Here is a 16,289-nt window from a genome sequence, read left to right as displayed (position 1 = left end):
AAGAACTGGACTGGAGAGAGGAATTGGGTGACTAAGGGGCAAGCTCTCTCCGGATCTGCGCTAGGCTGGCACAGAAAAAGAAAACTGACGTCCGCTCGCAGGGGCGGCGTCTAAGTAGGCATCGCAACGTCATTCCGGCGACCACGCCGCCGGATGCGGAGTCGACCGACGCCACCTACCGACACTCAGGGGTATTGCTGAAGAAAAATTCTCAGGATCCAGCATGACACCTGGGGGAAATTCGAAGGTAAGGACTATATAACTAACAGTCTCTTTCAGATCCAATCTTCAGCTTTGCCATACATTGAGTGATCACTTACAAGGAACCAAAAAATTGACTTAAACTCAAAGGTTCACTGCTGAGACCACTAGATCATCTGTGATCTAAAATGTTCTTGCAGGGAATTCCTATTTGGTGAATTACTCAGAATAGAATATAAATCAATGTGGTTCTCCAGAGGGCACATTGACCTTACAGCAGATGGGCAGATCAACACTCCCGCTTGCATGCAATGCAACTCATAGATATAATAGGGGCAAAAACAAGGCTCATATAGATCTATGGGGTTCTGGGTGGTTATCTTCTTTCTGGACAAGGGACCAACTTATAAATAGCTCTAGAGAGCCGACACATAACTCTACACTAGAGGGCCTAAGAAGTAACTAAGTATCCAATGAGACATCGACCAAGCACCTACAAGAGAACCTACAAACACCACTAAGCAAACAACCATCACTTACAGCTAGGAAGGATGAGAGATGGACGTCCATAGCCCTCAAACCGAGACGATTAGTAAGAAAGGGGAAACTAATTCATGACCCAGATGGCAACTCTCCTACCTTGGAAGCCTAACCAGGGACACACTCCCACCGGTCCTACGGTCTGCCACATCCAATAGAGTACAGTGCTGTTACGGCTCGGTTTAGTCACCATCTGTTTTGCATCAACATCTAGGTACTTGCACCATACACCATACAAAAAGTAGTGGTGCAAGGCTGTGGACAACAAACTAGTAGCCTCCAGTGATATAGGCCTAGCCTATAACTTTACTGTTCAACTCCTGAATGGCCAATGATGCTCACAAACCCTGATATAGAGTTCAAGGGGGCCCAAAAAAAACCTTGCCCCCAACCCATCCACTGGGATCATCACCCTAGTTATGACACGAGTCCTACATCTCCAGAACAAGTGACAATATCTCAGTGAGGCAAATACATCAAGCACCTTTTGCGTCAATCTTTCTGATCCATAGAAGACTTTAGCTGTATAATTCAATTCAGGACTTTTCAATCAGTTCACTGCTACTGTTGACAAGAACGTTAACTGTAGCCCTATGCAAATTTCATTCCCACACAGATCTCGCTCACTATTTATGCCTTGAGCCTGACACAGCACAACTGGCAGCAATTTATTTTGAACACACTCCTGTGAGCAGACCTTGCTTAGGCACAAACCTCCACATAGTCCAAGGGATACTGGGTAAGGTCATCAACATATCTATTGGAGAAAAATGTAAATCAAGGCTCAATTAATCTATAGGACCTTATGACATTTAGATTGACTATCTAATCAGAAAAGGAAGCTAGTTTGATCATAAATACTAAAGAACAATATGTAAAGTGACAAATTAAAGGATCTTTCGAATGCACTAAAAAAAACATTAAACAAAAGCAAATTTATTTAAGCAAGCAAAGATATTTATACAACTTTTATATTACCTGTACTTTACACCAAATGTTTCCATAATGTAAGCTATGACTAAGGCGGCACTGAAAAAGAAAAAAACTATTTAAGTTCTGGTATGAACTAAAACAAATCAAAGCAAAACTAAATCAATCATGTCCACTTACCTTCTGGAAATCCCTGCATTCCCATGGACAAGAACTTTTCCTGTAGATGAAGAAAATTGGAAGATGCTTGGATTAATACTTGCACTGAGAGTAAAGAAGTAATAGATGACGTGTATTTCAATACATTTTTATCACACAATATCTTGACATTCTACAGAGCATCAGTATCTAAGAAAAGGATAACAGTTGCATAGAAGTACCTCATGTTCCTTCATGTCATACTATTATCATGGTCTCGGTGTACAGGTAGCATTTCACATATTAGCCTTCGCTTATTTTATTAATTCACAAATATTGCACAGTAGAGCTAGATCCTTACCCAGACATTGTGATTTTTGTGGGGTGGTATAAATCTGTTCAGTAGCTTTTGAGAAATTAGGGTTTAAAATGATAGATATGTCAACAATTGATCCTGCTGGACTCCCGTGGCCTGATTGGTCGTAAGTGCTCCCCCCAATCGGCTGGCTCGCTGGAGTAGTGCCGTAGGAGCGATCAGACTGGCAGCAACATATAAAAAAAAATGTTACAGCCACCTTTAGAAGACATGAGACTCGGTCCAGGGACCTGAAAGTGTTTATTTTTTTTAAACACACATACAGGGGCAGGGTGGGGGGGTACCCTGTCCCCTTGGACCGGTGTGGGGATCCCAGAGTGATGTATAACTTGCACCACTCTGATGCACTGCCTATGACCTCACATATTACATCACTGATGACAGTGAAAACTAAGTGGTCCAAGCTATACTTATGTCAGTTACATATTACCAGTTAATTTCTGTGTCTTTTTGTTTTTAGATGATAGTGCTTTTTCAATGAATTTCTAAGGTTTTAACGCCAGCTAAAATCTTACCACCTTCCTCACATATAAATCCATTTAAAACTTTGTTTTTTTCAGTGAATATATACATACACACACACATATGTATATCTACATATACATAATTATATAGACATACATACAGATATATATATATATAAAGATATATATCTATCTACACACACACACACACACACATACACGTGTTACCATCCTTGTGGGGACTATGTGTGAATACCTGCCTTGTGGGGACTAACCTTTCCCAATGTTTATACAACACACTAATAACAGAAAAATGTTAAGAAAAAATTCATGATACAGGATCCTGCTTCAAATTTGCAAATATATTGTTATTTAATCGCGCGCACAGCACCATCCTTGTGGGGACTTGAACACGTGCTCCCATCCTTGTGGGGACCTAGTCCGTAACACTATTTGTGATTGAATATAGTCGAAGGCACATGGCTAAATGTTTATTTTATCAACAATATACACAAACAACACTATAATCTATTCATATATGAATTGCTGAATATATACTAGGGGTACACATTAAAGACAGATTATGTTAATGTGCCAGAAAATATCATATCATGCTTAAAGGAAGAGACTTAAAGCTGTATTTAACTTATTTATTAGTGCTTAAAGTCTTAGGAGATAAGGGAACTAACACACAAAGAAATTAACATATGGAACCAAGGAATTTGGTCAAGTGGAACCCAGAGCTTGATTAGCTGCTTACATTTTTGCCAAAATAGATGTTCAAGTCCCCACAGAGAAAGCGGGTGAAGATCATTGTGTTTAAGTCTCCATAGAAATAGTGTGTGCATTCAAAGCTTAAATCCCATTATAAAGAGTGTGAAGCTAATGATGTTCAAGTCCACACAGAGGTTGTGTGTAGTTATAGGAATGCTCAGGTCCCCACAGAGATGGTATGTTATAATAGCGATGTTTAAGTCCCCATAGAGATAGTGTGTTATCATAGAGATGTGCAAGTCCCCACAGAGATGGTGTGTTATTAAAGTGATGGTCAAGTCCCCTCAAAGATAGTGTGTTATTACAGTGTTGTGCAAGTCCCCACTAAGATAGTGTGTGATTATAGTGATGTTTAAGTCCCCACAGAGATAGTGCATGAAGATGATTGTGTTTAAGTCCTCATTAAAATAGGGCCTGATTCACAAAGGTAAACTTAGACCAAAAGTCTAACTTTACTACTTTTCAGTATTCGCAAATCCCCATACAGAGAATGTGAAGCTGATGATGTTCAAATCGAAGCAAACACAAGGAGATGATGGACGGAGTGCTGAAACTTTCCAGTCACTCACCCAGCTATATGCAAATCAGTCTTAACCCTGTGTCTCATGGCACCCCTGGTGCTTCAAGACGAAACAGAGCTTGCGTTTAATTACAGGAATGCCTAAGTCCCCACAGAGATGATACGTTTTTATAGTTATTTTTAAGTCCCCACAAAGATATTGTTTTATTATAGTTTTTTTCAAGCCCCCACAAAGATAGTGTGTTATTATAGCAATGTTTAAGTCCCACAGATATAGTGCATGAAGATGATTTTGTTTAAGTCCTCATTAAAATAGGGCCCGAATCACAATGGTAAACTTAGACAAAAAAATCTAACTTTTTTACTTTTCAGTTTCAACAATGTAAACTTAGACCAAAATTCTAACTTTACTACTTATCAGTATTCACAAAGCCCCATACAGAGAATGCGAAGCTGATGATGCTCAAGCCAAAACAGAGCTTGTGTGTAGTTACAGGAATGCTCAAGTCCCCACAGAGATGGTGTGTGACTATAGTATTACCATGGTTGTCAAAGAGAATGGATGGAGCGGGGACGCCATCTTGGCCAGCAGCACTCTAGTCATGCAGGCTATAAAAAGAGAGGCCACTTCAATGAGTGCAACAGTAGGAAAAGTGTTGGATAGCGGAGGGATAAAAATTACTATTCCCACTCCAGTGAGTGCAACAGTAGGGAAAGTGTTGGATAGCAGAGGGATGCAATTTATTATTCCCATTCCAGCCAATGCAACAGTAGGGAAAGTGTTGGATTGCAGAGGGCAGGGGCGTAGGAGACACTAAAATTCTGGGGGGGACAGGGACAATCTTGTGCACTTTCCAGTGACCCTATACAAATCACCGCCCTTTAAACAAATACAATTACATACTTTCGAAGTGAAATATTGAGATAAGCAGGCATGTAGTCACAGTTTGCATGTATGCTTTATTGTTATTTACATTCATATAGTAATGAGACCAAATGTTTAAAAAAACATATATATGAATCTTGCATCTTAATGCACAAAGCAAACAAAGGTCGCTGACTTAGGGTGGGGGCGTCGTGTTTGCAACTGCATTATGGTTTGAAAAGTACCTGCTGCTGCATTCCTGGTCTCCAGCAATTTTCAGGCAACAATAAAAATGTGAAGATAACTTTGGTGATTAATGTTCTTTTTTTGAGAGAGATCGATGGCTTTTCTAGTGAAAGTTTTAATTCAAAAGGTCAGTGAGTTACTGCTTTTGTCTGAGATAATCTTTTGGTATTTGAAGTTTATAAGTTAAAATCCTAACATTGAACAGTGAGCTATTAACCGTCATCAAAGAACTGCATAAAAACTTCAATGTATAGATTAGAACGTTATGATTTTCCCCCAGTCTTTCCCTATCCTAATGTTGGAAAATGGGTTCATTAGGATAGAAATCAATTCTAATTATTGAAGAGAACCCCCCAACCATGGTGTTATGTTTTACATTCTGAGTTTGTGTTTCTCTAGTGTTGCAAAGCCGCCCTGGGCACTCCCCAACTTTGTCCTGACTGGTACTGGTGGTACCTGACTGACTGACCCTGGCCTCTGCCTAAACAGCCAGTGCTATTCTGAAAGAGGCACTTAAAAATACAGTGAAAACACCTACATACACTAGGGTGCACTATGGGTTAGGGTACCCCTATGATTGGCATGACCTCTCCTATAAGGCCCTAGTACATAATAGGGCAGGGGGATTAGAACTACTTTGAAGTCCCTAGAATATAATAAGGCATGGCAGTTTAGAGGCCAGCAGCCTGTGTGCACTGCTGAAGCCTGAGGTCAGTTTAAAAGTAGCCCTGTGTTATAGGGCTGCTTTTAAAATGCAAATTGTGCCCAAACTCGACTTTTGGGTTTGGGGAACTTACAAATTGATCAACTACAATGTTGGGGCAAAATTAAGTGGAAAAATGTTTTCCACTTAACTATGGCTGTATCATATTTGCCACATAATACATCATCTGCTGCATAATCTAACGATTTCCTCCAAAACAATTTTGTAGCTCAAACGGATCCCAAATTACTAAAAGAAATGTGACTTGTGTTGCTGTGAAGTTTAGGGCCCTTTGCAAAGGTTAGTAAAGAAAACAATTCCTAAGAAAACAATTGGTCCCAGACACTCCTAATGACACTCAAATTAATACCTGTAGGAGAGTGTAGTATGCAATCAATTCACACAACCGAAAATGTATAATGTAAAGGCACATTCAACAGGGAAATCTCATAGATAAGAGGCCAACCAAAGTCAATTAAATTGCAAACATCAATATATTTCCCGCTGAATCATATTCATAAAATGCAAACTTAGGGGCTGACTACGATGGCAGGCGGACTTCAGTACCACCGCCATCGAATCGGGGAATGGGACCGCTGGCCTTCAAGGTGGAGGCCCCACGATAGGCATTACAATGCGACTGCCACTACGGTGTTCGCAGTGCCAATCTTTTACATTGCAGCTGGTGCTGCTGGCTGCATCATCCGCCGCAAAGTAAAAAAAAAGGAACATGTTAAATATATCGGTGCCTGCCACATGGTGCAGTGATATGTTGTGTGGCATCATAGATGCCCCCCAGGACCCATGTCTGGGGGCCAGGGGTAAAGGGGCCTGCTACGGGCCCCCCAATGTCCCTTTCGCCAGCATTTCCATGGCAGGTGAACCGCCATTGATAAGCTGGCGGGTAAGGGACATCGTAATCCCTGCTGCAGTGCATGGTAGGCACCACCAGCATTGTAGGAACCACGAGCCCCTCGACCACACCGGCGGGCTCAAGAAGCCCGTCGGATGCGTGGTGGTTGGTTTTTCCGACCGCCAGGTAACCACCCGCCATTGTAATATGGCGGGCTGTGATGCAGTCACCAATGGCAGTGGGACCGCCACCGACAGGGTGACGTGGCGGTCCCACTGCCATTATAATCACCCCCTAAGTTTGGTGTGCATGCAAATCCTACATTGCCAACCCCTGGCAAGTTGCACTGCTAGTGCTGGAAAAAGGCCAATGGAGGTACCAATGGGTGAGGTGGACTGGCCTCAAGGGTCTTGTGACCTCAGTGACAGATTCACTGTCGATCTAGGATGTGCTTCTTCATATGCCTGCCCGTAAGACTGGAAGTGAACTGCAGTATGGATTGTGGTGGACAGGTCCACCTGCGGGTGCTAAGACACCTGGGCTTCTAAGGTCTATCGGGCCTTCTAAGGTGTAGCATCGGAATAAGCTCTGTTGGGAGTGTGGTTTGGTGAACTGGTCATGAAGGTCTGAACATGGTTCTCCAGTTCCAAATTCAGCAGCTCTGGCCAGAGTGCCACATTCTCTCCCACACTGAACACCATACTGCCCCACTGAGAGAACCTCGCACTGCCTTCAGCACAACTCAATTGTGCTGCGACTAAATTCAAATTATGCACTAGACAACACTAAAATGCTGCCTGAAAAAAGATGAATAACACCCTGGAAAAAGCAAACACTCATAGGGAATGCAAGAATAAGCAAAGCATGTGAACTGTAATCAGAAAAAAACATGGTTACCTTAACGGTTTTAAACTCATTCTTCAGAAATCAGTAAGTGATTTTGCCTGAAACGTTCAAGACATGGCTACAGGACCAGGGAGGGACCCCTTTCAATGTCCATTGCTTATATCCTTTCAAAATGTATGCAGTTTGGTTTAAAAAAGACCACATCCCCAAACACAGAGCCGCATTTTATAAGCTAAAATAATTAAAAAGTTGAAAACGATCATATTAAACGTTTCCACTCTACCCATCAACCAGGTATTGCAGTCCCTTTAAGAATGGCACACTTACCCACCCTGGGAAAACAATGTTGTTCAAAGAAAGAAAATAAAAAGAAAGTAGCGCTTTCACTGGCAAACTCTGTAAAGTGGCGCTAATGTGTGTGGGTGTAAATAACAGTCTGGCCTGTCTGCTGTCCACTCTGTATTGCTTTATTTAGGTATTTAACTATTTTTTCTCTCCATTCCGAGGTTTTTCTTTTCAATAGAAAACGGTCAGAAAATGAGGACATTTACAGCCATAGTGTTCAGCCTTTTTTGGATCAATTTCACAGGGGAACAAATAAAGAAAAGGAGAGGCAAGAGAGAGTACCTTAAGAGCTGCCTCTTGAAATCAGCACGTAAGCAGGAGCGAGACAGAGACAGAAAGAGATGGAGGAATAAAGAGAGGAGGGCAGCCGCCAGAGGCAGATCAGGAGTAGTGGACACGAAGGAAAAGAGACAGCGTTTATTTTTTCTCCGTTCTCTGCCCGTCCCAGAACGGCTGAGCCTTCCTGCAGCATAACAAAATGCAGAGGGCGGGTGGCCTCTGACTCCAGGCAGGTCAAGTGCAGGGCCATTAGGTAGCGCTTTCGCGTGCTAATGGCCCTGCAATAACAGAAGGGAGAGGGGAAATTCCTTTGTCCCCTCGTCCCCCCCACCCTTGTCCCCCGTGTCCCCCCCACTCCAAAATCTGGGGGGGATATATCCCCCGCGTCCCCCACACTTCCTACGCCCATGGCAGAGGGGTAAAAATTACTATTCCCACTCCAATGAGTGCAACAGTAGGGAAAGTGTTGCATAGCGGAGGGGTAAAAATTACTATTCCCACTCCAATGAGTGCAACAGTAGGGAAAGTGTTGCATAGCGGAGGGGTAAAAATTACTTTTCCCACTCCAATGAGTGGACTTAAACGGCCTCCAGGGGCCCAAAACTGGCACCTGACCTGGCATCCCACCGGGGAAATGCCCTGTGCCTGCTACGGCTAGTCCGGCCCTGCTCTAACCCCTCAAAAAACCAATGCTTTCCCTACTGTTGCTGAGACTGAAGTGGGAATAGTAAATCTAAACACCCAGAAGTTCAAAATGTCCCTTACTGTTGCTTAGAGTGTTTTCAAATATTTTTGATTCTTTTGTTTATTTTTTTAATATTATGAGTTTAGCAATGTTTTTTATTAAAAATGTTTTTATAACTGTTTTTTCATATGCACTATACTATTTCGAAATTTATGCACACAGTTTTGTAAATTATTTTTGGTCATTTGTTAAATTAATAAAATGCTATAACTATAAGTTAAAATGGTTTTATTTGTAAATTTACTGTAAAGTATAACTAAATAAAACGTGTTTTTATATGGGTATTTTATAATCTAAATTAGGTTAAATACCCCTCCGTTATCCCAAAATTTCCCTACTGTTGCACTCACTGGAGTGGGAACAGTAATTTTTACCCCTCCGCTATCGAACACTCTCCCTACTGTTGCACTTATTGGAGTGGTAATAGTAAATGTATCCCTCCGCTATCCAACACTTTCCCTACTGTTGCACTCACTGGAGTGGAAATAGTAATTTTTATCCCTCTGCTATCCAACACTTTGCCTACTGTTGCACTCATTAGCGTTGGAATAGTAATTTTTACCCCTCCGTTATCCAACACTTTCCCTACTGTTGCATTGAATATTTTGCTTATGATTTGTTTTTATACGTAATGTATTAATTAATAATTGATTATGTATATGCCCCGGTTCTTTTAAGAAAGCATCTTCCATGTCTTTGTTTCCTCAAGCTGCCCCCTTTGCTTAAAATGTTTTTTTTTTAATCAAGAAGCTAGGGTACTGATTTTGTGCTGTTCTTTCATTTTATTCTTTTTTTTTTAATTGTGCCACTGTTCCTTGAGCTTTTGGGGCTTCCCCCCGTAGAATCCGATCCTCTTGCTTCATCCATCCTAAGACCAGTGTGTTTGTGTGAGAAGGTAGATCTCTTTCTTAATTGTAAACTTTACACCTAGGAGCACAGGGCTTCATGCACATCTTCTGTTTTTAGAATTAAACTCGGCGTGTGAACCACATTGTACAGAGCCCATTGAAATAATTTTTTAAGTATTTGTAGGCTTGAGAGTTACCCTCATAAAGGCATTTCTAAATAAATATACAACATTTTATGATATGAACACATTCATTTTCCCTAGGATTTTTTGTACAGCACATAGTGGGTGTTTGAAAGGAGAGTATGTATAAAGCAGTGTGTAGATAAAGGTGCCGTTTGATTGAAGAGTCCTTGGATCAAAGGACTTTGTGTACAAATCCAGTGTGTGTGCATTAACAGTATGTGTGGATAAAATAAGTGTGTGTTCACAAATCATTTTTGCGCCTTCCTGAAGTGAGTGCATAGGATGTGTGTGGATGAAAGGAGTGTATCCATAATTCAAATGTGATAGAAAATAGTGTGTACATAATGGAGTGCAGTTATGATAGGAGTATGTGCATGACAGAAGTGTATATATCAACAACTTTAGTGCATGACAGGCGAATGCTTATGAAATAGATGTGTTTATGCCAGGTTGTAAACATGAAAGCAGTATGCACTTCAGCAGAACAGGTGCATAAAACAAAAGTGCACAAACGCAATGCATATATGAAAACAGTTTAGCCATGTGCAGTGCATGAGGCACGTGTATGCATGAAACAACTATGTGGCATTGCTCAGCAAAAACAACAAACACTCAACACAACTTGCTGGACAGAACCCTGTACATCCATGTGACACTGCCCAGATATTCTATATTCTTGGGTATCAATAAGCTCAAAACAGAAAACACAGCAGAACTAAACACTGACAATGGTGCTGTTTTGATGAGTCCTTTAGATGACTAAAACATGCATCTATCATTTAATTCCACAGACCCTGGTCCCTATTGGCTCTTTACCAATACTTTACCACTTACATATAAACATACATTGTTGATGGATAATACCATTCCAATAGATGTCTGCTACTATTCTAATTCACCATTCTAATAAGTGTCTGCTACTATCCAGAACTGGACCTAATCTCCCCTCTATGTATCTCATACAAGTCACTTCGAGGCTACTGCAAAATGGTTTGCAGTGCTGTACAAAACCAATGCACAAAATAAATAAATAAATTCAATTGAGGGAGAGACCTGTTAATGTATTTATTTTTTTTTTTTTGCTAGGTGATGCGTATATCACCATCAGCACTTTGGCTGGGGATACAGGAAGGAGGGTGAATAGTAAAACATTTTGCTAGTAGATGGACTCTCAATCAGGGAGTAAAGTTATACATCACGCAAGATGCCAAGGTACAACATTAAAGCCTTAAGCAGTAGAGCAATACACTACCATGTCTAGGAGGGTGTGGGCATGCAAACAGTCATAGGAGTCTTTCCAAAATGACAACTTTACCTGTTGGTTGGCTTGGTAGGAATGCATTTGCTTCATAATATTAGATGGGCTGCTCTGTCTAATGGGTGTATTTGGATAATTGAGTGTGATTTATCTAATTTTTCTGGGTGTGTACAGTTGGGAGCTAATTATTAGCTGAAACCAAGGCAAATGTGATCAAGGCAAATATGATTAGGCCTCCTAATGTTGGTGCACTGTGTGCTGCTTAACCCCAAGACAGCCAACTTTGCACCATGGTGCAAGAGTGCCTGTGTTACGGGCAGGATTGTTTTTGTGCAGGAATGGATACCTTCCTGCACAAATGGAATCCTTAGAGGCATATTTTGCTTTCTGCGGGTGCTGCAGAATTCAATACAGTGTAATTTTGCACGAGCTACAGTTTGCAAACATTATGTGACTGCAAATCCAGGTACATCAACTTGTAGCAGTCCAGGCAATCTGAGCTGAAGGCATTAAGAATCTGTGCTTTATGCTGGAAGGAGTGCAACTGCAATAGGTGCTTCAATGTACAAGTTGACTACAGAGTAAACTTTATGTGTCACACAAGAAAGGTAGTTCCTGCAAAGGGGACAGTCTTGCGAGCCTTAGGATCTCTGTCTTCCCTCTATGTAGCTTCAGATGGTTGAAACATATCTATGTATTAATGCCAGGGTGTAGTTTTTAGGGGATTATTTGGGATGGGACACCCTCTAAATAAATGCATACATGCCTTGGTAGTTAGGTCTGTGGGCCCTGAGTCCGTTCTGCTATGTCTAAGTTTTTCTAATTGTTCGGAATTCACTAACACTTTTTAACTTGTTCATTTTGAGATCAGGAACTTGAATATATAAAGTGACCAGTTTACAAAAAAACGTAGCAAATCTGCACTGTTAGAGGAAGTCCTTGAATGGATGCAAATCTACTTCTTTTTAGAATCCACAAGCATTGACAGCAGTAGGTTTTTTAAGTTGTGCCAGTCTCTGGTTTCCAAAGCAAAACCAAAGGCAATGATGGACGGAGTGTTGAACATTGCAAGCGCTCACCCCCAGTCAACTGAACTGGGTTTAATCCATCATCATTCTTTAGCTCACTCCGCTACCCCAGGTGGAATTATTTACACTGTTTCACTGAGATCACTGGTTCAGGAAAGAAGCAAACCACTGAAGAACAGTACCATTGATGCCTGCACACTGAGGAAGGGTGTTTAGGAGGATCTCATGGTTGACATTATCAAAGGCTGCAGAGAGATCCAGGAGGACTAGGAGGCAGGCCCAGCCATCTTCCAGAAATCTGTGTAGATCGTCTGTGATGTTCAGTATTGCACTTGCTGTGCTGCAGCCACTCTTGAACCCAGACTGGGAGGTGTCGGAAAGTTTTCTTTCAATGTGGTTGATGACACACACACCATAAGGGTGGTTGGGTCTCTAATAAGATGTGACAGGGTGAATTGAAAAGTATGAGGAGAAGAGCGACCAAACAGGTACTAGTGAAAAATGATTGACAACATCCTAAGGTGGAGCATGATAGACAAGGGTTATTCTCTTGGTCATTGAGGCTCTCCCCAGTCTACAACAATGTGAACCTTTTGTTGTCTGTCTATTTACTCCTGCCACTCCTCCCCAATTTCCTCTGTTCCTTTTCCGCTCACCCCACCAACAAAGAGCTCTTATGATTCCACCAGATTTCCATGCGCCACCAGATCTCTAAGGCAGTTTTATCTCTCTTTGGCCGGCAGGGCTCAAGGATAACTGGACAATTGCATATAGAATCACATTCTATGATCTACACAAAGTACCATCCTCCATGGTCCTCATAGCTCAACTAGCTTGTTGTAGGTGGTGGACATGCACATTTTTTTTTGTGGAATTGGGATTTATTATTCATCATCGGATTTATATCCAGCACGAGCGCGAAAGTCAGGAAAGAGGCAAAGAAGAAGGAAGGGTAGCACACAAAAACAGTAGCAAAAGGACAATGCAGGGACAAAAGGAAACCTGCAAGAGAAGGATAAAGGGGCAGGGTGTTTAAGGTGATAGAAGAGGGGAATGAATTGTAATCAAAGCTATTTAAGCTTATTTTCCATCCCAGCCCCAAATATTTGTGGCTCAAAATCCAGCCATGTTTCCATCCTGTGGCTTCTAATTCATCCTGCTGCCACTGTGGACAAATGAACCTTATGCTAAATCAGCTGTGTGCCTTGGTCACACCTGTTTAGAACCAGTTTCATCAAACTTAGAAACAATGGGCCAGCTCATTCAAGGTACAAGAATACACAATTGCATTCAATATGCAGTTCAGCTTCAGAAATACTGCAAGCATGATAGCTGGTTCAGCATTATAATCGGGGTCACTGGGATTGTCCAATTAACTAGCTGTTGTAGTTTTCTCATAATTATGTATTTGCTGCTAATGCTACATAATTCATCATCTGCACAATCCAAAGATTTTAACAACATGTAATTTAGTTTCTAGCTCGAACGGATCAAACGTTACTAAAAGCGTTGCACATGTCCTGCACTGAAAGGCCATCCACAAACTGGTCATCTTTCAGTTGGAAAATGATGCATTTGGGTGTTAAACTGGTACTACAGAGGTGAAAGCTTGACCCCATACAGTGTTTATATGAGTAAAAAAGCAAAATAATGAAGGACAACTGTCACAAAATGTGCCTGGATAGTTTAGTCAAGCCTCCCGCATAATTTCCTCTTCCCTTGCCACATAATTGCAATGACCCTGATTATAATACAGTATTCCACTGGTTTTAAACAGGTGAATCGGTATAGTCTTGTACATAGTTCACGTTACAGCTGCGATACTGTGAACACTTTCCCTCATTTCACCTTCACCCTGCACAATGCACAGGAATTTGGAAGGACATTGTGATATTTTTCTTTCTTTTGAAAGCTTAAAAGTTAGATAAAAGAACATATCTTCTAGCCTAGTTCTCCAAAAACTGGTTAAAATTGCATCAGTTATTTTTAGTTAAATTTTTCACTTCATGGCTCCAAACGGCAGACCTAGGGTGATCGCTCTATAGCATTCACATCTATTGTATGTTTTCATGATATGTTTTGGCAAATACTTTATGCCACTGAGATTGAATTCCACAACTTTAATGTTTAAACAAGTTTCTCGTGTTACAGTAAGCCGTTAGTTAAATTATTGAGTGTGGCTCTATAAAATCGTTTTTTTCCTTTTGTTTAAATTAGAAGATAGAACACACCCTAATGTTTTCCCTATGCCGTACGATTTCTAAAATGCTGTTGGAAGCACCTGAAAACGAGACAGGTTTGGTTTTTTTTAACATAAAATCGCGCTCTTCTGGAAGTGGCGCATAATCAGGAAAAGTTTCCGTTTCGGGCCACAGTGACATTCTGGCTGGAGCTATCATCAGTAATTCAAATAACGGCTTACTTTAACATGAGAAAATTGTTTTAACATTAACAGTTGTGGAATTCAAGCTCAGCAGGATAAAGTATTTGCCAATACTACTGCTCTGACTGCCAACCGTTTAAAGGTATGTCCGTGGAAGCACGACCCATCCCCCAGTCTGGGCGAGGCACCGTGCTCAGGTGTTTCCAGCGAGCAAGCCTCTTGACATGTTAATGAACCCTTTGTAATGCATGAATCGGCGTTTGCACATCTTTGAATGGCTGTGCTGAAGCCCGGGTTTGTGTTTCCGTTCTTTTTAGGGGAAAAGAAGCAGGGAGTAGGACATTGGGATTTCTTTCAGCAGCATTGTTTTCTTAACACTTGAACTTGCGCTGGCTCATTATTTTAAACAGTGAGAACTAAATGTAACATACCATACCAGGACATTTTGGATGAGTGGTTTAGTTTACTGCTGCGTGTGGTACCAAGAGGCATGCTTTGTATTTATGTTTCCCCAGGTTCACCTCACATGATCTTAAGCAAATAACATGATCGGTTTGTGTCCCAAGCCCTTTATTCTGCAAACATCCTTGACATGACGTTTTGTATGAAACCGAAACAATAACATTTACAAGCTGACATTATAACAATCAGCAATTGCTTTTCTCAGGCGTTCTGTTTTTTTTTGCCCACATGTTTATATTTGTGTAGTTTCAAAGTAATGGATACACGCACGTGCATTTGTTATTACTCACATCTCTATTATATACCCACTCCAGCAGTTGGTACGCACACAAACTATGTCGCTTTCCACCTATCCGCCATTACAAAATAAGTGTGTAGCAAAGCAAGAGAGAATGTGCATGGTTGCTCCAGTGAAGTTTTAGCACTATCGAAGAACACACATCAATAAAACTTTATGTATATTGGTCACCTATGCTAATTCCAAACTAAAAACACATTGAAAAAAACAACAGTTATGGCTTTTGTAGGGTGAAAATAATTTGTCTCTCTTTATAAACTGAAAGATACAAGTGGGTGGAGGGGAAACAAGAAGAGCGGAGGCACATGGAGGGTCTTTGAAGAGTGGCATAATGGCACTAGAGCAGGGGCCTCCAACCCTATCTCTAATGGGAGCTACTTATGTTCAATGAAACTCATCGAGAGGTTTTATTATTATTTGTGTTGTAAAAGTGACCACATGTGACAAAATTAGATTAATAGCAACCATATGCAAGATAAAGACCAGCAGTAATCACTTCAGGTCATCATGCGTGGTTGCCAAGCGTAATATAAGAAAGGCTTTGCTAGTATGCTTGCCTCTATTTGGGTTATACATAATAGCCATAGCACTACCAACTCTGGTACCAAAGTGATAACATTTATAGAACGTCTCCCCAATGCCACATGATTTATCACTAGAATATCCAATTTAAATACATTTTTCTCCAAAAACCCGCTGAGTTCTGATAAAAACATATTTTTGTCTACAACATATACTCTCAATTTTGGTACAAGTATATTGATTCTACCAAGCAAAAGCTTCTCATTTAGTAAGCTTGCCTGAACAGAGGAGAGCTTCTCGTTGGAGAAGCCTGCACTAGAGCAAATGCAGGATACAATACAGGTCTTAATGCCTATTCTCAATGCACCTTTGGCCCTCTGCTACATCCACTGACTTTCATCTAGGTTTTTAGCTTTACCAAATGCATTAATCCACGCAATCTGAGAAACAAGAAGGAAGTATAATTTTGCATGAGTATGT

General features: G+C 41.0%; 1 protein-coding gene across 3 annotated transcripts in view; it reads right to left on the bottom strand.

Moving 5' to 3' along the window:
- The window catches only part of STYX (serine/threonine/tyrosine interacting protein), a 323,362-nt gene that overhangs the window by 114,119 nt on the left and 192,954 nt on the right, over positions 1–16,289 (bottom strand). For all 3 annotated transcript variants that reach the window (XM_085626838.1, XM_085626839.1, XM_085626840.1), the window contains 2 exons: positions 1,852–1,891; positions 1,720–1,770 (listed from right to left, as the gene is read on the bottom strand). In XM_085626838.1, coding sequence (XP_085482964.1) covers positions 1,720–1,770; positions 1,852–1,891 — 91 coding nt within the window. The remainder of the gene's footprint in view (positions 1–1,719; positions 1,771–1,851; positions 1,892–16,289) is intronic.

This window comes from Triturus cristatus, chromosome 9 (genome assembly GCF_964204655.1).
Source record: "Triturus cristatus chromosome 9, aTriCri1.1, whole genome shotgun sequence".
Classification (NCBI taxonomy): Eukaryota; Metazoa; Chordata; class Amphibia; order Caudata; family Salamandridae; genus Triturus; species Triturus cristatus.
This window is presented reverse-complemented; position numbering and strand designations above follow the sequence as displayed.